General features: G+C 44.8%; 1 protein-coding gene across 5 annotated transcripts in view; it reads right to left on the bottom strand.

Annotated features, from left to right (window-relative positions):
• robo1 (roundabout, axon guidance receptor, homolog 1 (Drosophila)) overlaps nt 1–26,138 on the bottom strand; it is a 328,239-nt gene that overhangs the window by 17,438 nt on the left and 284,663 nt on the right. For all 5 annotated transcript variants that reach the window (XM_056373312.1, XM_056373311.1, XM_056373313.1 and 2 more), the window contains 15 exons: nt 25,572–25,729; nt 20,682–20,802; nt 19,307–19,445; nt 18,988–19,115; nt 13,541–13,665; nt 13,160–13,331; nt 11,322–11,527; nt 9,316–9,397; nt 8,925–9,093; nt 8,666–8,832; nt 8,435–8,556; nt 6,445–6,676; nt 5,238–5,359; nt 3,423–3,594; nt 1,095–1,295 (listed from right to left, as the gene is read on the bottom strand). In XM_056373312.1, coding sequence (XP_056229287.1) covers nt 1,095–1,295; nt 3,423–3,594; nt 5,238–5,359; nt 6,445–6,676; nt 8,435–8,556; nt 8,666–8,832; nt 8,925–9,093; nt 9,316–9,397; nt 11,322–11,527; nt 13,160–13,331; nt 13,541–13,665; nt 18,988–19,115; nt 19,307–19,445; nt 20,682–20,802; nt 25,572–25,729 — 2,316 coding nt within the window. The remainder of the gene's footprint in view (nt 1–1,094; nt 1,296–3,422; nt 3,595–5,237; nt 5,360–6,444; nt 6,677–8,434; nt 8,557–8,665; nt 8,833–8,924; nt 9,094–9,315; nt 9,398–11,321; nt 11,528–13,159; nt 13,332–13,540; nt 13,666–18,987; nt 19,116–19,306; nt 19,446–20,681; nt 20,803–25,571; nt 25,730–26,138) is intronic.

Here is a 26,138-nt window from a genome sequence, read left to right as displayed (position 1 = left end):
CTTAGCTGTGGTGTCTCTTACTTTCACATGACTCACAGTTCCCACTATCAACAAGAAGTGCAGTGGATTCAGAACATGGATGACGTTTGTTTTCTGTGTGATAGCCCCAGGTTAGCTGCAGCTATGTCAGTCCATTGTCTGTCCGTGTGTGTTTCAAGGTTGAAGGTCGATCTCCTCTATCCCTGGTAGTCAGCAGTAAACCTGAGCCCAGAAGTGGGGATGGCGCAGGTAGCGCCCACAGGCAGCAGCTGCACAGCCCAAGGCCACACATTAAGCTCGCCTACACATAAATGAGACTCAGAAAGAAAGGCTAATAGCTCTCTCTATACTCTAACTATTGTGGGCAGAGGTTGGGCATGTCATGAACCCTGTCACTTCCACTCAAGCCATATACAAACCCACTGGGTTACGCTGTGGCGGCTCTAGGAGGGTTGCACCGCAGCCCGAACACCCGAGGGCTGGGATTTTAGAGATTTTTGAGAACACGGTAAAGTGAAACTATGAACAGAATTTCTAAATGTTCAACTCCTTCATATCTAAAGGTCTCTCTCTGATAGGACAGCAAGATTACTTCAAGCATGTGAAAATGTCAGTGTGTCCTTGATAAAGACGCCGAGGCATTTTCTGTTTCCAGTCAGACGGGAGTTGCTAAAAGGGGAGTTGTTGGACCTCAAAATATACTTCACTGGAAACACTCTTCTTCACACGTCCTTGCAGAATCAGCACGACAGAAGTATGAAAAAGAAATAAAAGACGTCTTCATGCAGCAATCTCAGTGGGAACTCACATCACATCTTAAAGTACTCTACTGCAGAGTACTTTCAGTTAGACTTCACCCAGAGCACTCTACAAAGACATCTCTCTGTGTGCGACAGGGAGGATGTGAAGGAGGGTTGGCAGCATTTTGAATGAAGAAAAGGGAGAGGACTGGATTGAAACATGAGTGAACACACTAATAAATACTGCACTGCATTTCCTGCCGCACATTTTTGTAAGCGAGAATACCTCTTGCAACCTCAAACCAGCGCAGGAAATTTAGAAATCCAAGCGGACCGAGTTCCTGATGGTGTTAAATGTTGCGCGCGTGTACTGACCTTTGCGTATGCCTGCATAGCTGCTGGAGAGGCCGTTCCTTTTCTTTCGGTGTCTGTACAGCCAGATACTGAAGACCATGAGGATGATCCAGCAAGCAGCTCCTATGCCTGCTATAAAGGCTGGCTGCTTGACCACATCTGAGATCTGCTGGGACAGGGGGTTCTCCGGGGCCTCGGTCTCTGTCATTCGCCCAGATGAATCTGAGGATGAGGGATTGGGGAATGATGGGAGGAGATGTGAGAGAATGATTAAAAATGATTTGAAAAAAAAAGAAAAAAAAAAAAGATTCAGTTGGTGTGTAGCACAAGTGAAATGAAGGGAGTTAGGAATGTGTAACCAGGGGAGAGAAGAGGAAAAAAAGATAAAAATTTAAACCTAAAACTCAAACCAAGTGGAAAAGTCTGAAATAGGGAAAATGTATCTAAAATAAATGGAGTTAAAACAGTACATAGCTATGAACATTCCTTCTTCCTCTCGCACAAAAAGAGTCTTCATCTCAGTGGGTGTGTGTGAGGCTGGCTTGTGAAAACGGGAGTCCTTTCTCTCTATTATTCAGAAGGCTTTCATCACAAATCTCATACAACAATGGCGAGCGGACGAGAGCAACCAAAGACGTTCAAACGGAGCCTGTGCACCACGCCAGCCTGATGGAGCCAGATAGCAAAACACAGAGAGGCGTCATTTACACTGAGCGATGCTGGTTTCACAATCATATGAATAAATCCAGCGAGATCATCCTCAAATACAGACGCCAGAGTAATTAGCAAACTGAGGCGCGTCTGTGAAAAGCTGAGGTGTAAATGCCTTGAAGCTGTTCCTACTGTGAGATGCAGTGCACAGGCACCGTCTGTACGGCTGCTCACAAACAACCCGCTCTCGGCCTGTTTTTCTCATCTGTCTATTCTCTCTGTGCTTTTCCCTCACGCGTGATACATGAAAGACTTCTCTGGGACGCCCCACCCCCTCGCCTCACCCCCCCACCCCCACGCCATTCTGAAGTTTCTTCATGTTCGTGTTACTTTGTCTTCATCCCTTTTTCTCAAGTCTTTCATGTTGTAGCCACTCTCCTCTATCAACCCTCTAAGCCGGAGGCGGAAACACTTCCCCAAAGAAGCCAGCGCCACGCCTCCATCCCTCCATATCCTTCTGTCTGTCTCTGTCTCAGCCACTCAGTCCATGTCTCCATTCGGGTTTGCCTCTCTTCTCACTTCTCTGTCTTCTCAATTTGTGGCTCTGTCTGGCCCAGTGAACGGAGCATTGCCAATGTGACTAAGCAGCCCACAAGGGACTGCACAGGTATCTAGGCTGGGATGACGCATGCAAGCTCAGAGTGTGACAAATGCATTTGGGTGAGGCGCTGGTCCCCGAGGCACATTGTTCCACTCCAGTGTTGGAACACGGCAACAATCACCACAGGAACTCTTCAAGTGAGAGAAATTGTATCAGTCACAGCCGATGCTTCTTCATGCCCATCCCAGCCCACTCAATCACACATTTAAAACCAGATGGAGTTCTCTCTCTCTCTCTTTCTGCCTCATCCTGGTATTCATGTGTTTTCCATCCCTCTCCTGAGTAGGCCAGCTCAGAGCTTTGGGGAATAAAAACTGACAAAATATCTCAAAATATCTGTCTGTCTAGACAAAAAGGACAAAAAAAAAAAAAAAACCAACCAAGAAGTAAATTACAACAACTAGCCCCAGTGCAGTCTACACTGTGGTTCTTAGTATTAATAACATGTCATGCTTGTGCCCAGAGTGCAGGATTCATTATTGCCTTTGTTGTTCGAAGCGAAACAGAGACAGAAAACATTGCATCCTCGAGTAGAGAATGGAGCAGGGTGGGGCAGCCAGCGCAACAGCTCTGCCACACAGGAATTTAATGCGCCCGTGTTGATCGCACTGCCAGCGACCGAACCTAAAAGCCATTCGAGAGTGCACAGAAACTATAAAAGTTCCCTGTCATTCAAACTCATCACACTCTTCCGTGGCAAGTTTGATGATGTTTGTGTAGCAGTAATCACTTCAATTACAGTTCTGAGGTATCGCTGTTAATTATGAAAAGACAAGCAGGCAGAGGCTTGAAGAAAGGGAATTACATAATTGCCTGTTTACTTGGCAAAAAGTCTTATTACTGAAAACCTCTTAATTTTAGATGACTGGATTAATGTCATTATTATTTTTCAGGCGACTGGTGATTGATGGTTCTGTGTGGAAGGATTGCCAGAGGACAAAACACACCGGAATACAGCAAATATATCCACCAGAGGGAAAACAAAATGATTATGTCACCTCCTGTGAGAGAGAAATAAAAGCTTGTTTTTAACTCACCAAGTTGGAAGAAGGTGATATCGCTCTTGACCCCAGGACCGGCCCCGGTGCCGGCCGCTACCTCCACACTGTAGCGGATCCCCGGGGCCAGGCTGGGAATCAGCACGGATAAGGTTGAGCCGTCAACTGTGCGGTTGATGTGGTACCTGCTCTCATTCCCCAAACACCAAATCTGCCATAACACAAGACAAAGAGAAAGTGGGAGATTGAGGAAATGTTATGAGGGTTTCCTGACGACATTCAGTGTGGTAGCGGCCACCAATCTGCGTCCATATAATTGGATGGTGCTGCTATTGCAACATTTTAGTGCACTGTGGGTATTGTGTTACATCTCTGAGGTAGCAAAAGATTTTACAACACGGCTTTATGTTTTACTGGCTGCGCTCAACACAGGGTCAGTATTAGCCGAGGTAGCCATAACATGTCTCAGTGTTGCCTTAAGCTCATGAAAAACAAATGGGGATCACGACTATAACCCAATTTCAGCAGAAGCTAAGTGCTGTCAATCACAGGAAGGAGTGCGGTCTCCCAGGCTAACTCAGACCCAGGTCACAAAGACAAGTATACATTCACCTCAGCATGAGGCCTGGAGACCTCCACATCCTGAACCCCTGACAATCTGCTTTCTTTACCCCCAACCTCCTCCCAGCAGTTAACCCGGTTAACATACACACCTCCTTGGGTGTGTACCATACATGTGTGCACGTGTTTGCACTTCTATGATGAAGCCACACAGCACTGACATTTTCTGTGTATCTTAGAAATTGCGGTGAGTGGAATTGCCGCTAGGGACCGGGCTCGGTAATGAGCAGGGAACACTCTCAGACTGGACTTAAAAACCATGAAATTACTCTATCACTCTATCACCAGAAACATTTACCTGGAAAATTAACAGCGGCTTAACTTTTCCACTGGCTCTGCTTCATCCTCCCTTCCACCACTAACATATATTCCCTGTGACATAAAAAAGGCTTTCCAATTAAAATACAGGACTTCTACAGCATAATGAATGCGAGGACAGTGCTGCCCAAAGTGAAGCTATTACAAAAAGAGCACACATTGTCAAGTAAGGAGGAGGAAAGAAGAATCACTGTGGGTTTAAGAACGCATTAGCACAGCTCCAGACCAAAGAAATGACTGGAATTATAATAAACATCTATTTCTTCATTGTTATGTCCTTGGTCGCTATTATAGCTTCTTCTCCACTCTACAAAATACACTTTTACCTGCCTCTGCATGGATGTCTCTTCTTTTATAATAATCTACATTTTAGTTAAGTTTTATGTAGTTTATCTCATTCTTTCACTTTTCATTTACATCGGTAAAAATGAACACTTAAGTTACATTAGATACATATTTGTTCTCATGTAAACCCCAACATTTTATCTCCACTAATCCCACTAGGATCTGTGATCACCAGGGAACTACCGATCATTTCTACCATTAGTGCCACAGAAAAGGCCCCTCACTACTCTTCACCTTTGAAACAGCACAGGATGTGTGAGTCTGCTCTCTCCACCTGATGGCACTGTTTCACAACACTTTCCACCAGCTCCCCTGCTTTCAACTCCTTTCCTCCTCCGTCTCTGAGCCTCTGCTGCACCGAGGAGGAGTAGCACAGAGGAAAGGTGTGCCCCCACCAGGAATTCATTACCTTTTCCATGTCTGTGCATTGTCCCTTTCTCTGTTATCTGCTGTATCTGTCTGTATCTCTGTTTGTTTCTCCTTTGTGTCTCTCTACATCTACAGTTTGAGTCCTGCTTGCTCAGACCTGAGGGAGCTGCTGGCAGTTTTTTTTTTTTTTTTCTGTGTTACCTTGTACTCCTGGACCACCCCATTCTGCTCCTCTTCTGGAGGGGGTTGCCAGGAGACCACGATGGCAGTCCCATTGTCCCCACTCTCCGTCACTGTAACCTCACGAGGAGGGGCACTGGGAGCTGAAAGGGGGCAGACAAAAGATTTAAAAAAAACACACCTTCATACATGATACTGATTTTTTTTTTTTTCCATAACTGCATGCAGTCTCGCCCTGCCTCCCCTCATCCCATTCAGCCGCCAGAATTTGTTCTTTATCTCTGTGTGCGACTGAGGTGAGAACAAAGGACAAATTATCAAAATTATGTCACTTTCATCTGAAAATTGAGTTTGTTTAATACGAATGATTTTGTGAGGAAATAAAAGCAAATAACTGTTTTCCTTAAAACAGACAGGGAGTTATGATAGTGGGGAGTATGGCGGTGTGTGAACGCCAACCTATGGTCCAATGGTAATTACACTGAAATAATTATGAATGCAACATAAAAGAGGTAATCACAGTGTGAGTGAGTGTTATAAAAACAAGCATTTTTGTGCTTACGGGAGAACAAACATTATGTATAGAGCCCCGAAAACAATTATCAACAAAATTGGGAACAAAGGAGAATCCAGCAGAAAGAGATCAAAACACTCCTACACATGTAAGACACACAAACGCACAGACACACAAAGACACACACACACAAAGACACACACACACAAAGACACACACACACACACACACACACACACACACACACACACACACACACACACACACACACACACACACACACACACACACACACACACACACACACACACACACACACTCTCTCTCTGGTAAACACTTTGCTCTCACACTTCTCTAAAGTGTTTGCTACAGATTGAAAATTTGCAGTTGGGTTTCAACCAAACCTCATGAGACCTCCACAACCACACCCTGTGAAAAATTAGTACAACACTTGCACTGGAGTGTTGTGTATGGGTTTCCATAGGGCCTTTTTAAAGAGCTGAACATCCACCCCAGCATGCTTGAATGCACCACATTTGAACATAACATAATCCTGCCCTCACTGCCTGCTGTGAACAGCTGTTGTATGCTCTCGCACATACAAGCTGAGCATATAAAATTGTGTAAACATGAAAACATGCATGCACACATGCAAGCGAGCGAGCACTGAAGCACGCTTGCACACAGTCACACACATATTCACATCCCCCCCACCTTCTTCCAGCGTCTTGCCAATTTTGACATCGCTGTCTGTTCCCTGGAATTCGTTGAAGAAGGGGCGGACTTTGAACTCATATGTGACTCCCTTCCGAAGCTGCGGCACGACGGCGCTGTCCTCCCCCGGGGTGCGCACCTCGAACACAGCCCATTCAGTCCTCTGCAGCCCCTCCGGTGAAGGCCTGTACATCACCTTGTAGCCCTGTATGTACTGTGACTGCTGCTCCACCTAGTGAATGGCACAGGGACACAGACAAAGACAGTGTCAGCTTGACTTGATTACATGCTTCACAGTTCACAGTGGAAAATGATACAGTAATGTAATAGCTTGTAGCATCGCCGGACAACTGTAGATTCATGCAACTGATACACGAGGCGGTGGATGGAATGGGGTGCTAACTCATCACATCACCCCTCTGTTTATCCATCCACATCTACATCTCTCTCTTCGGCTGTCTGTCTATGCGCCATTTGGAGCAGCAGCGATTTGTGAAAACCACAGTATGAGGTCATTGGCCAGAGGTTCCTCTATGTCTGGAGCTGGTTAAATAGGGCCCAGGCTCCCAGAACAGCCTGTCTCATCCTGTCCTGCTCTCTAGTGTACTGCCTGGCTGCTGAAGTCAAGGAAGACGGGGGAAAAGTGGATCTTTATACGGAGAACCAGAAGTCGAGAATACAACAAGTTTTACAGTGCCTGATGTAGCTAAATAAAGACAATAAATGGAACTGGAAAGGATTTGTCTGTTAGTTTAATCTAGGGATAATTAATGTCGCTTTGTTATCCAGCATGGTTGGGGAAAAGAATAACCGCTAACCGGTATGCTAATATCCCTACAAGTCCCTGTGGAAGGCAAGCAGCACTGGCTTGTAAAGATTTTAGTGATTTCTTTATCCCTCCCCTGTAAAATATGCTGCCGGCTCAGGTGGTCTTCATTAGCCTGAAAAGTGTGCAACCATTTACCGCGAGACAAAGGAATATGTAGAACCAAGAAACTCTACACTGGGAATAGATTTAACACCACAAAACCAGGGAACTGTGGCGCTCGACTACAGCGTCAGTCTCCCTCATGCCGCATGTTTTTTTCCTGATACATTCCAGGGTGACAGGGTAACTGGGCAGTAATGTCTTAAATCAGTCTTGACGTGTCACTATCCTTTTCACGTTTCCTCAGTCCCATTCATCAATCACTGTGGCACTTCATAATACCTGGGAATGTAGGGGTGTCTTTATGTCTAAAGGTAAAAACGGACTGTTCTCTGCCTTCAGTGAACCATACCCCAGACTAATATCTATATATCTATGTAAGGTAGACAGCTGTAATGCGTATTTATACTGTGTCATAATAAAAAATAAAAAAAACAACTCATAATACATTAACCGGATCAATTGCAGCTTGTACCAGCAAAGAAACACCAACATAAGCTCCCAGTTCTACTTCTACTTCCTCCTCTTCCACCTATCCGTTTTAACATCTGTAAGCCATTTCCACTTAAGAGCATGAGTTGGCCGCCTCTTCCTTCTCACTTGTATTATTTTAACAGCCGTCAAGTGTTTTCAATCTGAGAGGGCACAGACTGGCACGCCACACACTATTATATGCCACTATATGGCCTATTGCAGAAGGCTGGGCTCTGTAGTTAAGCTTTTGGGCGGTTGAGTGGTCCGCTGTGGGCAAAGCTGCAGATTTTTGGTCTCTGGCCAGCTGACCAGTTCAGGCTAACGCCAGATGGATACTAAGAACACTTGGATTGTGTTCCAGGCTGCTCACTGCAGTGTCCTTCCTCTGCAGGGTGCTAGGACGTTAGCACATTAGCTCGGCTGAGTTGCCTGACAAATTGACCATACGCATATCACTAAACTAACCTTGGAGCCTTGGTGGTCAGTGATACCAATGATCCATATGGCAATCTGTATGCGGCTGCAGCTGTGTGAGAATGTGACAAGAAAAAGTGGCAATAATGCATTCAGGGAGAAAATGATACTCACTGTCCACTGCACCCTGACAGATGAGGAGGAAAGAATGGTGGGGTTGTGCAGGTGGATTACCACTTCTCCCAACTCCCTTTGGATCTGACGATGGTCCACACCCTGGCTGGTGGGAGGGATATCTGTGTGCAGGAGCACAGACATTAAAAAATGAATGACCTTGTCTTAAAAAAAAACAAAACACCACTGTACTGTAGATCAAATTCACATCAGTAAGAGGGCAGTTCTCACCTTGTGTTTTCACAGCATCAGTGATAGGACTGGGATCACTCAGCCCATAGGCATTGGCTGCCCGTACTAAGAAGAGGTAGACTGCGCTGGGCTTCAAGCCCTTCAGTACAAATGACTCAGTTTTCACATGATCTGCCAGGGTCTGCCAGCTGCTCCCTGATGCATGACTGTGGAAGCAACACAGAGAATGAAACTTTCAAAGGTTTCAAGAAAGCCATGGAATAATTAGTCTATTGATGGGCAAGTTGATTAGTTTTACCTGAAGGCCTCTATTATATAGGAGGTGGGTGTGGCTCCAGCATTAAGATTCGGCTTCCAGGAAAGGGTGACGGAAGTGCGGGTAACATCTGTGACCTCAGGTTTAGAAGGGGCACTGGGGATCAGGTTTGGGTCAGTAGGTCTGTTTGGCTGGACTGGGACTCCAAACTCTACATGTAGAACAGAGAGAGGGATACAAACAAGTCAATGTACTTTATTGCTATTTTCCAAAAAAACCAAAGCCACGCAAAAACCCTAATTTGTTTTGCTCTTTCATCAATCAGAATAAATAATGAAACATACCCAGCAATTGAAAAAACAAAACAAAACAAACTACATTTGTTAGAAAAATAATGGGCAATATATCCTGGACACTATTTGATTAGCCTTACCTTGAACCTCTAAATAGGCTTTCCATGAGGCCTCTCCGCTGGGTGTGGAGGCAATGCAGGTGTAGGTGCCAGTGTCACCGAGCTGGAGGGGGTCGAGGGGAGGAAACGTAGTTAAATGAAAACCATTTAAATGTGTGTTACAGTCTTCTAAATAGGTAGTAGTATCTTTTCCCCCGTCAGCCTCTTGCTCCCTTTCTCCCTGCTCCCCCCTGCGCTACTTATTGACATTCTGGTGGAGTCAGTAGCAGGCAGCTGTCATTGCCTGATAATCTCAGTATCATCTCTTTCATAGCAGAAACTGGGGGAAAGCAGCTGGAAAGGCCAAGTGACAGCCATTCCTAGTCAAATGGAAAAGGTTTTCACAGGATCATAGACTAATTGGAGACCTTTTGTCTCTCTCTACCATCCCCCTGGGTACCAAACATGGAAGTCACTGCCCTGTTCAACAGATGTGGTTACAATCTGCACTGAAGATATATGTTCAAACCTCCATTATTCATACACTTTTAGATATAACTTTGTTGGGAAAAGTGGGATCCCAAAGATATGTTGAGATATAGTGTAGTTACATGTTCATTTTGGAACAACACTGGAAAGCACTTACTTCCCTAATCCTCTACCAAGGCTGAACAATCCTCTAAGTTTGTTATTTTAATAATGGCAAGTATAATCTGAATTAGATCTGGACCTGCATCAAAATACACAGTGAGAGACAATCATGTGGTGCATGCGCCAGATTCTTTTTTCCCTGAAAGTGCAGCAGTTCATGAGAAAACAGAGTTGAAAAAAAAGCTCTTCTTGGATCTGTACCTGAATCGGAATCCAGACCAAAAACTAATCATTGTTTCTTGGCTCATAAACTAAATGTCTTCCAAATTAGCTGAAATCGGTTGACGGGTTTCTGAGATATCCGGCTAGCTAACAGGCTAATAAACAAAACAACAAAACATAACCCCGCTGGCAAAGGTATACGGCATATTTTCATATTGCCACGTTTAAAAATGTCCGCCCTGTCAACTGCAGTCAAAGTCTATTGGTAAAACATAATTCTGTTGTGGTTTGTTGGTGATATATATTACGCTAAGGGCTACTATGCTGGTGTGTAAGCAAGATAAATAGAGAAAAACAGAAAGAGATAAATTGAGTGTGAATACAGTCTGTCCTGCCAGTGACCCTCAAGGTGTGTATTATTTTGTCTGGCAGGTAAGAAAATGTATTAAACTCTATAAATTACCTCACGCATCACAAACGTTTTGATTAAAAAGTTGTCCGGGAGAAATGACAAGTTCATTAATGTACAGTGCCTGCGGAGTTTACTCGGCTGCAGCGGGAGAGGGATTCAGACGCATCCCCCTCCTGCCTGTCTCACGCTGGCAACCCAATCACACCGCAATCTTGTCACCACAAGACACGCCAGCATTCATCAGAACGCCGCAAACTGACGTGAACTCTGACCCCCGTGTCGCCTCCATCTGGAAGACACGTCAGCACCCCCTACTTCTCTCTCCCGAAGAGTGTGTTCAGCATCACACAGCTTGCCATCTCGACCGCGCACACATATGTGCCGGCACACAACGTTACACACAAAACCCACTGTGTTTGCTGACTGACAGGAACTACGGACTGTTCGACTTCACAGACTCCATTTCAAACCCACGACAACTGACTGACAGCCCGCAGAGGGCTGGTTGCTGGCAGGGAACACATGCTTTATTTACCGACCAGCAGGGGTTGGCCAGCACATCATTGATGTGATATGTACAGCTTTGAAGTTTATTTGAATGGCTTGAGACATTAAAAGGCAGCCTAATATAAAATCTTGATTAAAAACATAATTATATTTTTATAGAAATATAGAAATACAAGGTGAGTTTATACGTTCAGAGTCAAATAATAAATTAACTCCAAATGTCACAGAACAGCACTGGGCGCTGTGTTGAATGTTTACTTCGCTTGATGTTAAAAGGGGATCTGAGCATGTTTGTACCGGCGTCCAGGTGTCTTACCTTTGCATAGCGTATCTGCAGTGCGCCCGTGTCCAGCTGTTTGACCCTGGAGTCATGGGTGGACACCAACACACCATCCTTCCTCCAGAGGATGGTAGGGGTGGGGTTACCCGTTGCCACACAGTTGAGGACCACTGTGCCGTCCACAGCCACCGTCTGATTGGTCGGGCCTTGTCGGATAACGGGCGGCGGGCGGTCCGACACGACTGTGGAAGGAGGAAGGAGAATGAGCAATTATGTGGCGAGGTGGAAGGAGCAAAACTGTGAAGGTGGTCACGTGGTGTAACGGGGACCGAAAGAACAGAGGATTCAGACAATTACATCCAGCTTGTGTGAGAAAAAACACAAAAGGCAGAGAGTAGTGAGAATCTGACAAACAGCGTGTAGCAATGTAAGCATGTGAAAACTGCAAGGGTAGTGGGAGAGGAATTAAATCCAATTGTAAGAACTGGAAGCAATTTTCTAATCATTCAGCAGCAGGAGTCAAACTCAGCCAAATAAAAGCAGCGTAATTAAAATGAAACGGCCTCAGATACTTCAGTCCTCTCGCTGCAGCTCTACCAGATGCCTGGCACTAAGCATACGAACGCTCGTGGCCAACAAGCCCACGGCCCATCCCCCAGCCATAAAACACAAAACAAGGGAGAAAAACACTTAAAAACATCTAGCCAGAACTGACAATGTTATTAGCATGAAGATGTTTAAACTCCTCCTCCCTGCCTCGCAGCCTGTGAACCCCGGGTGTTCAAGCAGCCGACACAAACAGCAAACAAAGGCACGGAGAGAAAATGTGCATTTGACAGACAGATAAAGGCAGAGAAAACGGGGGAAAGAGGAGGAAGAGGGAGAAGATGTTTTTAATTTTTTATTTTGTCTCTACTCTGTGTGATTCATCATGTTCCTGCTATAGGTTGTCTGCCTCCCTCTGATTATTATTATTATTCATAGGACTATTGATGACCATTGCTGTCAGCTCCACTGATTTACAAGCAGGTTACATTCAGTGAGGAGCAATCAAATTAATACAAAACACAGTGTAAAGGCAACACATAATGATGTATGTATGTGCGCACAGATCCTCAGAGCCATGCTGCGGTGTAATCTCTGGGCCGCTTTGTCTTTGCCTTTGTGCCCGGGATGGTGCAATTACTAAAACACTGTCAGCATGACCTGTAATTACCAGATCTGCCTGCGGAGAAGTTGTGGCCTCAGAGCGGCCCGCTCGCTTTAATAACTGTTATTATTATCCAGAGAGCACGACAGAATGAGAAAGAGAAGAGGAGAGAGACGTAGCATACCGTTGTAGGTCTGAAATGAAGAAGGACATTTGGTAAATGAAGGGATGAATCTAGGTGTGTCATAGACAAAATAATAGTTGCCCAGATCTCTGTGGGTATGGTGGAAATGAAACCAAGGTTAGTCCACCAGGCTGACAGGGATTGGCTAGCAGAGTAATTAAAGGACCCAATCCAGACCTCACCACACAGCCACAGTCTTCCAACGGTAGACAGCAGCAAGCCAGCCATGGAATACCAAAGGAGACATTAGCCAGTGTGAAGCCAATGAAGCCAAATACTGAGCCATGGTCTGGGTACACAGGCACCAGAGAGTCTCTACCTCTGACAGGAACACATAGAACAGGCCAGACCAAACCTCACAAGCCTCAATTCGGATATTAATATGCTCTACAGTAGGACCACAGCATTTCAGATGAACGGTTTTATCCTCATGAGCCAAAGATTATCTGAAATACCAATATTCATCCACTCAGTGTCCCTCTAATTCTCTCTAAGGCTTTTGCTGTGTGCAGAAACTGTGTTTAAAGTGAGGTCGCTTACCATCAGTGACCTCTAGCAGAGCCTTGGTGATGACACTGCCAGCGATGTTGAGGGCCTGGCAGCTGTAGTAGCCCACGTCTGAGCGTTCGGCATCAGTGATGGTCAGGTCGCCAGTCTGAGATACAGAAAATCGGCTGGAGGGTTGAGGAGGCTGGTAGGAGAAGAGCAGGTTCTGTGGGGTATGAAAACAGATCACATATAGTCAGACTTTTATTTGGCGAGAATGGTATACGCATGCGAACATCCGTCTCAGCGATCTCCTGAACTATGCCTACCAAAAATAGCGCTTTTCAGAGCTTTGAATGAGCATGCTTGAATGTTTTCCAAATGGACAAGGAGCATTTTGAAATGAAAACCTTTGTCATAGTTTATTTTGTTTACCTGACTGCCTTCCCGCTGCCAGAAAATGGCTGGCTGTGGGTTTCCAGTGGCCTCGCACTGGAAGGTGACGGTTCTGCCAACCCCAACCACCTGGTTCCTTGGTCTCACCACAAATGCCGGGGGCACTGGAGGACAGTCATGACAATGGTTAGCCATTGAATAGACAAACACACCATAGTATATTATTATAGTTGTCATAATATTACAGTTACAAGTGGTCTGGGCTATTTGAAAGAAAGAAAAGAAATTTGACTGCAGCTCTGGTTCTATTCAAATCAGATGTTAAGGGTATAAGCTCTCTTTCAAAACTTCGCATGGTGTGTGCACAGCAGATTAAACAACGCCGATCAAATTCAAAATGCAGGCATATTATATATGTAATGAATAGAAAAAACAAGGGTTACTCCCATGCCCCCTTATTTGCATGGGCAAGGGCATGCACCATTAAAATTTACATGGAAATGGGGAATAAATTTGAGCCATCTGTCCATGCTGACACTCTCCAACAGCACAGGCCTCAACCAGGATGCAGTATCTATGCATCTTAATGACAAATTCCATCTCAGACTAAGTGTGGTGTCATAGCCCAATGTCACCCATGCCCCTCTGCAGCAGACACAAGGCCTTGCTGGTCTAATAGGCCATCTACGTGAGGAGACACACCCTAAATGTGGCCGTCGAGAGGCAGGGTAGTTTACCCGTTCATTTCAAAAGGACTATGGATATGTTCTCAAATGTATTAAATCTCCTAACATTTTAATCCATTTATATAGGAGCTATGCTGTACATAAAGAAAAGCAATCTGAAAGCTGTCATTTGAAATACAGACATAATTTGTCCATGAATAAGATGGGGTGTTTGGTAATGCATAAAGGGGGGAAATAATAGAATGAAATGATGCGGCTTTACCTTGGAGGCCCAAGCTGAGCATATTTTTACCCATTAATGTCCTTTTGTCACTGTTGCCCATGACAACAGAAACATGAGTGCTGATTGGAGGGTGGAGAGGTGATGGGAGGAGGATGAAGGGGGGTTGTGACAGCTTCCTGTCTCTGTCAGGGCGGTGAATAGGTGACGGGTGACATTTCAACTTACCAGACACGACTAAAAAGGGAACAAAAACACAACAACAAAAAACCCAAAGATGAATAACTAAATAATAAACAGCATGACAGAGAAGAGAGATAAGGAAAATAACAATGTGACGTCCATGAAGCACAAATAATCATGTTATCATCATTCAGTGAATAAAAGACATGTCATATTTCACCCTCGGCTCACACCCTGGAGACCACATGATGCACACAACAAAGAGTAATTACCATGGGTGATCAGGAGTGCATTAAAAATGCACACACACACACGCGCACACACACGCGCACACACACACGCACACACACACACACACACACACACACACACACACACGCACACAAAAGAATCAACTGAAGAAGAGCTGAATCAACAAAAACAAAACATGACAAAAAAGGCAAACAGACAATACAACGAAACACACACGGCAGATGTTTTATGCTGAGCAACATCATGGTTTGTTTACTTTTCCCTTCTCTTTGTTTACTTTTTCCCTCATTTTCCAGGTGTTGTGTGACGGTGAACATCCCTGTACCATTAATGAAGTTTAGAGCACCCTGAGGATCAGCTAGAGCACAGTCCCTCAAGCACAGCCTTGCAAATGTACACCCAGTCCATAAAAGCACAAGGTGAATGTTAACTGTCACTCTTTGGCCATAAATCTCCCCCAGCCAATCACTCACCTTATCTAATCTGTCTGCTCCAACGGCTCCCTCGGAAACATAAACGCTGTCAGTCAGAGTAATGACCAACCCCCCTCCCTCCTCCCCCTGCCTATCGCTGGCCTTTAAAATGCAGATAAGACTTACATCAAACACTCCCAGAAGAAGACGCTCACCACTACCCATGTGTGAGAAGCTTTAGATACACACAATCGTGAGAACGCTCACACCCACAAATACACAACCCCCCCTAAAACACCTACACACATCCATTCATGTGTGTCTAAGCCTTTAATTAGGTAACCCTACCTCTCCCATGCTGCTGTGATCACAGTTGTGGACCTGGAGGTAGAGGTGAGCCTAAAATCTGACCGGGCTACTTTGTTGTGGGCTTTCTGCTAGCTTACAGCGCGGAGGGGATTCTCTATCAATAAGCTGATCAGAGCGGCTGAGGAAAAAACACTGAGCATTGTGGCCTCCAGCCCAATAGGAGGCAGGCTACGTACCGAAGACCACAGCAGAGATATTGATGGAATTTTGAGCGGTGCTGCTGTTCAGTCTGCCTGACATCAACACTAGAGCAGGACTGCATGCAGAGGATTTGGCATGATTAATAGTTGCTCCCATTGGGAGGAGTGCAGCATGCTTTAAATATTCTGACCCTCTCTGATGTCTTGTGTACTGCACATCAGCTGAAATGTGGTTCTCACAACTTTGTGTTACAGAGTAACTCAAAGCAGCGGTTTTATATATGGCACCCAAACAGGTTTTGGTATTTATCATCACTGTAACAGCGCACACACTGCTGACAAGAAAGTTCCTCTCATTCACTCTCTTTTGGCACCAGTTCCAAGTCTCCTCCCAGACCCTTTACATGGGTTATTAGCAACGCTGCTCTGGGGACTCCCATTCCATTCAAGACCTTTCTCCTCATAAATCACTGCATGCGGCAAACTTAACCAGCTGAGAAAAAAAAACATAACACGTTGATTTTTTGAATTCTGTCCAACACGGGTCTGAATCTTTACATTCCTATGGCGGAAGTCCACTGGTGAGGTTTAATTAAGAAAGTACTGTGTAAACATTATCTAACCATACCAGACCCAGATCAAAATGCTTTTGTCTGACTCCTGAGCTTTTAAAAATACACACACACATGTACTCACACCCAAAGCAGACTCAAAACCCATCTTACAACTGCATTCTCATGTGGCTTAGATTAATGATTTTACGATGAAACTATAAATATGCCGGGTGACTCGGCCAATTACGCCTTTCTTCCATCAATCAATGAAATATTGTACTTGACATATTTATAAGTCCAAAGGAGGTGTAGGAGACTGACAAACACGTGTGTAAGACAATAATTCATTGATTAAGTTAGTAGCGAGAGCAGAGCATAGTGAAAGAAAAATAGCCCAAGGCGCCGTTCCCACAATGTTGACATTATTCACTGACAGACTCGCCACGGAAGTAGTGAAAATCGCCCTCTGTCCACACAGAGCTGGAATATTCTCATAAACTGTCCAGCTCTTAAAAAGGGGTTTGCTTTGAAGGGCAATATCTTATCTTTTTTTTTGTGCATCTTGCTATATTTCTAATATCATTTACTCACAATATAATGCTACGACAAGCAGATTCCATTATGACACTGCAGGGAATGACTTCTATATTAAACCATTTTTTAAAAAGTTTTTTTAAATCCAATTTTATTTCAGTTTTATCATGCATTTACACATCAGAGCAGATTTAGCAGAAAAAACTTGAGTTCAAAGAATATTTACATTAATTCCACTTCGGCCTATTTTACCCATTCTGTGGTGTCGTTCTCTCTGCCAGTAGTTCACCACTGAAATGATTTTATTCAGCTGCTCAGTTATTCTTAAGCCGTGGCTCAGCACTCTTGCCATTCCCTGACTCTTGATGTAGAGCGACAGCAGTCCCCACTAAACCCACAGTCTAAACTCTTGCCCCCCACATTACTGTTGTCTTCACTACTACAGCGACATCTCACTACCTATACATCGTTTCTGCTAGTTTGGTCTGTTTAGACCTACAATTACCAGTCTTTTCTTTTCCTTTCCTGCGCCCGCATCTGTAATTAGAAGCATGTCATTTCCGGGCGTGGGACTGTGGCCTGCTTGTCTTTAATTAGCTGGACTATTCAGTGCCCACAGCTTCCCTGGCCTCCTCATGTCCTGGTCTGGATGAAGCTCAGGGATCTGAGGAGTCGATGGAAATGCTTCTTCTAGGAACTTTGGTTCAGGCATCAGTCAGATTTCACTGTGACAGTAGAATTCCTATGATTTATGTGACGTGACCGTCCTTTTCATTTGATTTTACACTCTGAGAAAGCATCACGCATTTGTCCTTTAACTCTATAGCAGAGCTTCCTCTTTGGTGAAGTGTAATCAATTTAAGTGCTTTTACTTCAGTTTTCACGCCTGTCTAACTCTTATAACATGGGGAGGGGGGTTGAAAGGCATAATGTATGAAAAGAGGGTCAGTGCCTTGATTCTGCATGCGGGCAGCAGGGAATTGCCCTGAGGTTAAGACATTTTATTTCCACTGAGGACAAGGGAGGTTTAAGCTTTCCAAATATGATTCTAAGCCAGGAAAACAGCTTATTGAACCAGTGCATCAATGCTGTTCCCTTTCATTAACTAAGCTTTCATCAGGGAGAGAGAAAGAGTGAAAAAAGGCAATAAGAGAAGTAGATATATTGACGGGTGTATTGACAGGTTTGCCTAATCTCGCTCCTCCAATCTGAGTATTGCTGTCTTGAGGAGAAAATCAAGGAATAATTGCAGGGTAGCCATGTGAAGATGAAGTATCTGTGTTTGCAGGTGGGGGTTGGGGGTGGGGGGTTGGAAGAGGAATAGAATTGCCTTGTCTCTTTATATCTCCGCTACACTGACTCCTGCGAGTGACATTAATATGACCGACCTCACCGCAGAAACCCCCCCCCATCTTCTTCACCGCAGTCGCCCACAGCCCCAATTCCCGACCCGTTCTGCATCAGTGGCGAGACGCCACCAAGACCAGCATATTCACTGTCCTTCCATCCAATCCCACTCTCCATTGCCGTCAGCCTCCTCCCTCCTTCCCTCGCTTCTTCCCTCACCCGACTCCCAACATTCCCATTAGTGTGGCGTTAAATAGCCCCTGTGTTTCCCTGACTCTCAGGAGGGTTTGGGGGGGGGGGGTGATCCCAGCCCCCCAGTTCCTCTGAATGGCTTCTTTCTGAATGTTCACACTCTGTGACCGGCTGCTTTATATTCCAACTGTGTTAATAAGACGTCCGATGGAGAGGGCCACAGGAGACACAAAGATATTTCATAGGTTCACAAATAGTACTGAATGTCTTAAAACGTGAAGGAAGACAGGCCTCCGGAGAAATGCCACTTGTATAGGGCAAATGAAATCGATTGTTGTTGAGATCCCATGTGTGCGGCTCTACAGCTGTTATAGATTTTTGCCTTTCTTTTTTATTAGAAATCAATCAGCTAATTGAGAGAGAATAGTTGAAAGTGATGACCATCTAGCACTAAAGCTGAATGCTATTATTGCAATGTGGCCGGGCTGATTTGCAATCAGATCAAGCTGCACAATAAACCAAAATGGAAATTAATTTATAATGGCTGTCCTTGGGGCTGTAAATGAAAGAGTGCGAAATTGTATATACTGACTCACCGTGGACAGTGAGCGTGGCCGACGCCTCCGCCTTGCCCACCAAGTTCTCTGCCACACAGGTGTAGGAGCCTACATCAGCCGAGGTCAGACGACGGATCTTGAGGGTGTGGTCCTCACGAATCTCGTATCTGGATCAAAACAGGTGTTCGCCTTGTCAAAATAAAACTAGACACAAAAACCGCACAGGCAGACTCACTCAATGCAACATGCGTCAGCTGACAACACACACAAAAGCGAGCAGCGGATCAAACAAAGCCAGGGGAGATGGTGAGGGATGAAGGTATTGTGCGATGAAAGGTGACAAGCTGATGACTCATACCTTCCTTTGGGCAGGTCACCATCGTCTTTCCTCCAGCGCACGGTGGGAACTGGGTCACCGCGGGCCTCGCACCTGAACTCTACACTTTGGTCCACTAACACCACCTGGCTGCCTGGGCGACGCACAAAACTGGGACGCTCTGCAGAGATGAGAGCAGCACAAAAGTTAAACATTGCAAAGCAGAGAAGGATGGTACTGGAATAATGTATCTGTAGCTTTGAATCCTTCAATAAATCTGTGCTACTCAGACTTTAGAGTGAAGTTTGAACTTAAAATTGAAAACTCAAAGAATACCAGTGGAAAATGACATATTGAATTTAATGTGTCCTGGAATGAAAATAAGGAAATAGTGTGACATTGTATTCAGAGACGTGGCATGACAACATGATGGCCAGTTTATGATTAACATTAAACAAAATTACTAGACTAGACTATAGAGACTAGTCAGTACACTTAAGTCACAAGACAAAGCACAAGCCAGGAAACAGTAACTACTTTGTGGTACAGTATATGGCTTTAATTACACATGACATGACACAACATTAAATGAATTGAAGTCAGGATGCTTAACAAGCCCCTGACAAAAAGTCTAACCCCTTTTGTCATCTTGTTAACCACATTCTAAAGTCCAGCTCTGACTATCTGGTCATCAAATCCCAGCGGTACAGGGTCACCGCAGCATCTCCAATGTTTATTTTTCAAGATTTTCTAAGGCTTAAAAAAAATCATAGCTTTCAGTTGTTCTGAAAACATTCCTTCAGACTCAGGACCAAAAAAACTAACCAAGGTGGTTTATGATTAACCAGAGTTTCTGGGTTGCGATACTCACTCATGTGGACAAACACTAAAGCTAGGAGCTGGCCTCATTTCAGCCCTGGCAGCATTATTTCAGTATGATTATTTATCTTTGCGAAACTGCCTTTGTTGTTGCTCCTTCTGTCAGATTATTAGAGGTCTCTGAGGAGAGGAGGTGGAGGAAGTGAAAAAAGCCAGCGATAAAAATCAGGAGTCTGGACATGGTCTGTGTCTGCTTGAGGACACGACAGAGTATCAGGGTCAGGGGTCGCTCATGATGAAATAGGGGGCAGCTGGTGGTGAGGCGAGAGGAGCTGCTGGGGTCAGTGTGGGATTCGTAGTGAGGTGCGAGATTGGAGGTCATCTCACACTCTATCTGATAAAGGTCGGCGACACCATTTACTTCCCGGGGAGATAGACAATCAAAGCTTAACATCTGGATTCAGTTTCTTTCTGCAGACAAACAGAGTGGGTGTGTGTGTGTGTGTGTGTGCATGTTTGTGGGTTGTATGTGGACAGAAAGCAAAAAAGACAACAGATTGAAGTACTCCAATAGAGAAAAAAAAAAAGGATTAATTACCAAGCACTGTAAGTTCAGCTATTTCACTTTCCCGTTCTCCAACCATGTTTGTGCCGACGCACACATACTTCCCGGCATCGCTCTTCCGGGCATTTGTGATCATCAGCTTCCCTCCACGTATCTGTGGGAATAGAAGAAGAGGAGGAGAGAGGTTAAACAAGGAGAGGAAAAACAGCAATATTACAATCAGAGAGACACTTGGGGTCTGTGGTTTGACACAGAGAAAAAAAAAACCAGCATAGCTCAAACATTACAAAACATTACAGCGATGCCTGTGAGCATTTATTCACCAAAAGGCCATTACAACACTATTAGAAAATGCACTCACAAACACATAATGGGTTGATGCTAAAGAGTTTTTTTTTTTTTAATTTTTTTTATTGGGATTTTGCTCTGACCTAACAGAGACAGAGTACAACTGGACTACTTTATATCTAGTTTTTTTTGTGCTGTTCCCACTCAACCTCCACTTGAAGCCTAAATCACTATCAGTGGGGCCTGCTCCTCCTCAGAGTAAGCTGAGCCAAAGAACACTTTCCCAATCCAACACGACCACAGGTCCCAGAGGGAACACCTGAAGTACCTCAAGACCGCAAGCACTTCTCCAGTCGCCTCAGAGAGCTTCAGGATACTTTTGTCTATTATTGTCTGAGGAATGTTTTCAAAGAATAAGTTTGTTGGATTTCTTTATGTGCGCGCATACGAGCTACAAGTGAGAGCAAGTTATACATACATTCAAGCACATATGAACAGCGCACACACACACACACACACACACACACACACACACACACACACACACACACACACACACACACACACACACACACACAAAGCAGTGAATGTGTGTTTGTCCAGGTGAATGTCATGTCTGTTATTTCCCAGGGCTTTGATTACAGGCTAGAGGAGGCGCTTTGTTCTCAGGCAGTCAGAAAGGCAGTCCAGGCCCCAGTCCAGGCCCCAGCCCAGGCCCCTCAGCCCTTCTCTCAGCTGACAACCATGCCAGTCAGGACAGACACACACAATAGCATGGTGGACCAATGATCTCTGCGCCTTGATGGAGCTTAAGGTTTTAAATGCACGCATCAGCCTTCAAGACCAGGACCACCACCTGCAAGCACGTAATCGATCCCCTCATTAGAGAGCCACTGACAGAGAACTTGACACACAGTATTGCACATATCTGCTTTCCCCCGTGACGACCACGTTAAACCCAAGCCCTTCTATGTGTGTATTCACATGCAAGCTACAGTATGTCTGAGTAAATCTGCATCACAAGTTTTCACCACGAGCACATAACGAACAAACTTCACACCGTAAGTGGAGTTTTAGTTTTTATAGCGTGGCCAGGGGAGGACTAAAAGGACGACTTTGCAACTGGACACATTCTTCTGGTTCAGAGGCATTCCTCAGCACTTCACCCCTGTTTAATATTCATGGTAAAAAGCAGGAGGCAGAGGGAAGTGAAGGGGCTGTGGAAGGCTGGCTTATTTAGGGTACCCTGTGGTGCTGGAGGGGTTTGAAGTATCATTATGTTACTGTTTGTTTGAAGAAAGGCTTAACAGCTAAAACACTGTGACACTCACAAAGGCCCAAGGTCAGGGCAGACCGTGCAGCAGAGAAAGAGGAGTGGGGCCGGGGGGTGGGTGGGGGGTTGGGTGTGTGGGTGGGGGCACACTGTTGGTACCACGGGGCTTTGACATGAGGATCCACTTAAGGGCCCGTCCACTCTATCCATATTCTTACCTCTGTCTGTGGCAGTTTCCCCTTCTCTCCACAGGCATATTTGGAGTACCAGAGCAGCAGGGACTCTGAGAGCTGGCTAAAGTAAATGGATGCAGCGACGGTCCTCTTTTTCTCTGCATGCATATCCTCTCCACACAACACAGCGCAGCACACAGGCTGCTGAAAGCCCCCACAATCTGACCATTATCCCAGCATTACAGGGAGATGGCTCTATCCTGTTGCCTTTTGTCTCATGTCATTTGGCAATGCTGATAATGCAAAAGCCCCCATTCAGCATGCACTCGGTTGGTATTCACACAGCAGTTCATTTTCCAGGCTGATAATTAGCCACAACTATTGCACAAAAGGAGGAGGACAATGTGCTGCATTTTGGCCATTTATAATGCTGCAGACAGACTCTTGCTCCAAAGACAGACAATGGTCTGGGCTTAAATACTGGCATTTTTTCCTTTTTCTGTTTATTTATCCTTTCCTCATTGTTCCTGAAAGACCTGTTTGACAAAGTTGAGAGGAATGTGTCCAGCTGCTGCTAGTGGCACAGCAGCAATACAGGGTAATAGACCTGCCTCACTTTTTACGGCTCAGTGGGAAACTTTTCACAAACGCCCCACATGAAGTCGTGAATATATGCGAGATGGCACACAGCATGTCATTGGTGTTTACACACAGCTGACTGAAATAGATAGAAAAACAGGAGGGTTTCCTCTGATGTGTCTTTTCTCTCTGAAGTTCGCCCCCTCTTCTTTATGTTGCAGCCGGCAAAGCCAAGCCGACCCATCCCAGCAAAGTGCAGTGCCGGGAGAAAATCCCCACTGCAGGTGGTTAGGGACCTCGCTCGGATCACCAGTGATCACCAAGGAGACTGCACGTTCCAGCATGTTGCATGGTGGAAGGAATTGACTGAACCAAACACAACAATGCAGGCTGGATGGGGGGGGGGCGGCTTTGACGAGCTCAGCTGTTCATCACATTATAAAGATTCCACCCTCTGCTTCCCTCTCTGCAGTCATGCATTCACTGTACCATAAACAAATTCTTCACGTTGCCCCACGATCGTCCTATTTCTAAAACAACTTGATCTGTTAACATGGGTGTCCACAGGACATCGTCCAGACTCCCATCTGTCCCCACAGCTGATTACACATACTTAGATAGTCATACATGACGTCTAGCTCCACTTTAAAAAAAAAAAAAAAAAAAAAAAAAAAAAGGTTATTTGGGAACAGTCAGTGTGTGAGGTTTTGTGCTTGACAGGAAGTTTACAGTGAGCAACACCAGCTGTTAAATCTACCAGACCCTGTTTTCAGTTTCCAACACTGCTGCAGGCAACAAGGACACAACTCTGAGTCATTTAGCCTTCAGTGTTACAGCAGCAGTGTTCACAGCGTTTACTCAAAGGATTTCACTCATCAGTGCACTAAATCACATATACAGCAGTGAGATAAATCTTCGCTTCCACCGTGCAGGGGGTAGAAAATGATGTTACCGCGGAAAATGATTTACAAAAAACAGACACAGGGTGTGTGTGTTCAGTGGGGATCAAATATAATTATGGGAAAGGCCGTGTGTGCAAGAGCCATACAGGGATGCTTTGTCCACAGTGTATCTCGCCTTTAACACTCCTCAGTTAACAGCATGAGGTAGTTTGTTATTGGATAATGAAGAAAGCTAAAAAGGTTAATTGTCAAAAATAAGCGAATGCACGGAATATCAAATCTCCACATGGAACAGTCTTTAATGTCAGTTTAGGAGAGGACGGGATGTTGCACTTTGTTCAAAATATCTTCTATAATGCAACAGTGGGCACAGAGAGGCAGCTCGCTGAAGGGGTGGCTGAATGTGTAAACACAAGACAGACAGTAAATTCCTCTGAGGCCACAAGAGTTCACTTTGTGGCAAAGAGGATGCGTGCTTATCAGCAACTACTGACTCAACTCAGGAGCAGATATGATTTGATTCTCTGTAAACTAGATTTTGCGCTTGTTTCTTTCAATTAGGCTGCTCAGCGGCCAGACACGGACTCTCAATCTTTTGCCTGTGTAGCTTCAAAAAAAAAAAAGGCAGAAGGAGAATACTTGCACTGTTCAGGAGTTAGAATAAAAGGGCTCAATGCGCCCAAACTCAACTGGCCCTCACTGAGCAAAACTGTATTTAGTCATGTACAATCCTCCACTGGAGACAGCCAACAGCAATAAATCACTGTTTTGAGTTACCCAGTAATGAAAATGTATTGAGCACAACTAGCCCAGGCTGGATTTCAGTACTAAGCTACAGGCACACACACAGTGGAACATCTTTATTAGTACCTTGTATTTATTATCTGGGGGAGATTTGATTTTCCATGACTGTACAGTAAAGCTAGCCATCGTCAGCACTTGGGGGCCAAACTATTTGACTGTTCCACAACTGCACAATGTGCAGTCAGACCTTTAAAAACCCCAACAGTCAGATTTGAAAATGGGATCCAGACCCACTGCAGACTACTCACTACCTGCTTGTGTTAGCGGAGTGCTGAATCAGAGTCTTTACTTCCCTAAAGCACACATCCAATCAGTATAATCAAACAATGCTCGAAGTCTCTTCCTGCTTAAGGAAAAATGACTCTGGACACCGAGTCGTGTTTGGCTGAAACAGCTGGAGCAAGGATTATTCAAGACAGATCTTTAGTGAGCAAGCATGTAGAGCTGACTGATACAGTAGAGCTGGCTGTGAGTTGTTTTAATTAAAGTGGAATAATTGGTGGTTTGATTGTAAATCAAATGTAAAGAGTTGTTTGGATTCTGCAGGCGCTGCTGCTGCTGAGTGCAACCTTCTCCTCCTCGATTCCAGGTCAGCTCATTTCTCCCTCCTGATCTACGTTGCTCTCGGTTGATTTCATCAGCCAGACATCCCTAATCGATGCACTGCTGCTGACTAATGGAGCAAGACTGATTCTATACCTCTGTCATTACAGGTTGTAGCCACCAAAATGGGCTGTTTTTGCGTTTAGTAATTGCTCTATGTGAATAATGAGTCAAGTAAATCAGTCTTTCAACAAACACTGAGGTGTTGGTAATGACTGGACCATTCTATCTCATACATTTAAACACATCATCCTTGCATGCAAAGCAGTCTGCAGGCAGAAAAAAAAGTCCGTATACTTACAGTGATCCTCTCGTCCCGGTCGTCAATGTTTACTCCATCTTTCTTCCATGATATGGTGGGTTCAGGGTGTCCACGTGGAGGCTGACACTCCAGAACCGCTGGCTCTCCTGCTGCCACGATCACATCTGCAGGGTTTTGTCTGAAGTCATCACGCAGAACTGCAAGAAAACAGAAAGAGGAAGTGGAAAAAAAACATTAACAAAATTGTCCTTCTTTAGGAAAAGTAAGCAAAGGAACAGCTAAAAGAGGTGGATGAAAAAAAAAAACACAACAACACTTAAAGCTGTTGCTACATTCATAAAGCCGAAGGCAGCTTGTAAAAACAGCAGTCAAGGTGTGTTGACACAGATAATTAGCTCTGCACAGATGACAAAATGTTGGGCGGGCATCACTATTGATTTACTGCACCCAGCCCGCAATGAACACTACAATGAGGCCATCAAAATTTACAGCGTACGGTATTGACTAAATAAAAAACATGTGTATATGGTGTAGACCAATGTCTTACAAGGCTTATACAGTAGCTATTTTCAATGGCCTGCTTTCTCCCAAATAATGTCAATAAGC

This window comes from Seriola aureovittata, chromosome 4, assembly GCF_021018895.1.
Source record: "Seriola aureovittata isolate HTS-2021-v1 ecotype China chromosome 4, ASM2101889v1, whole genome shotgun sequence".
NCBI lineage: Eukaryota > Metazoa > Chordata > Actinopteri > Carangiformes > Carangidae > Seriola > Seriola aureovittata.
Note: the sequence above shows the minus strand (reverse complement) of the source record. Positions and strands in the feature narration are given on the sequence as shown.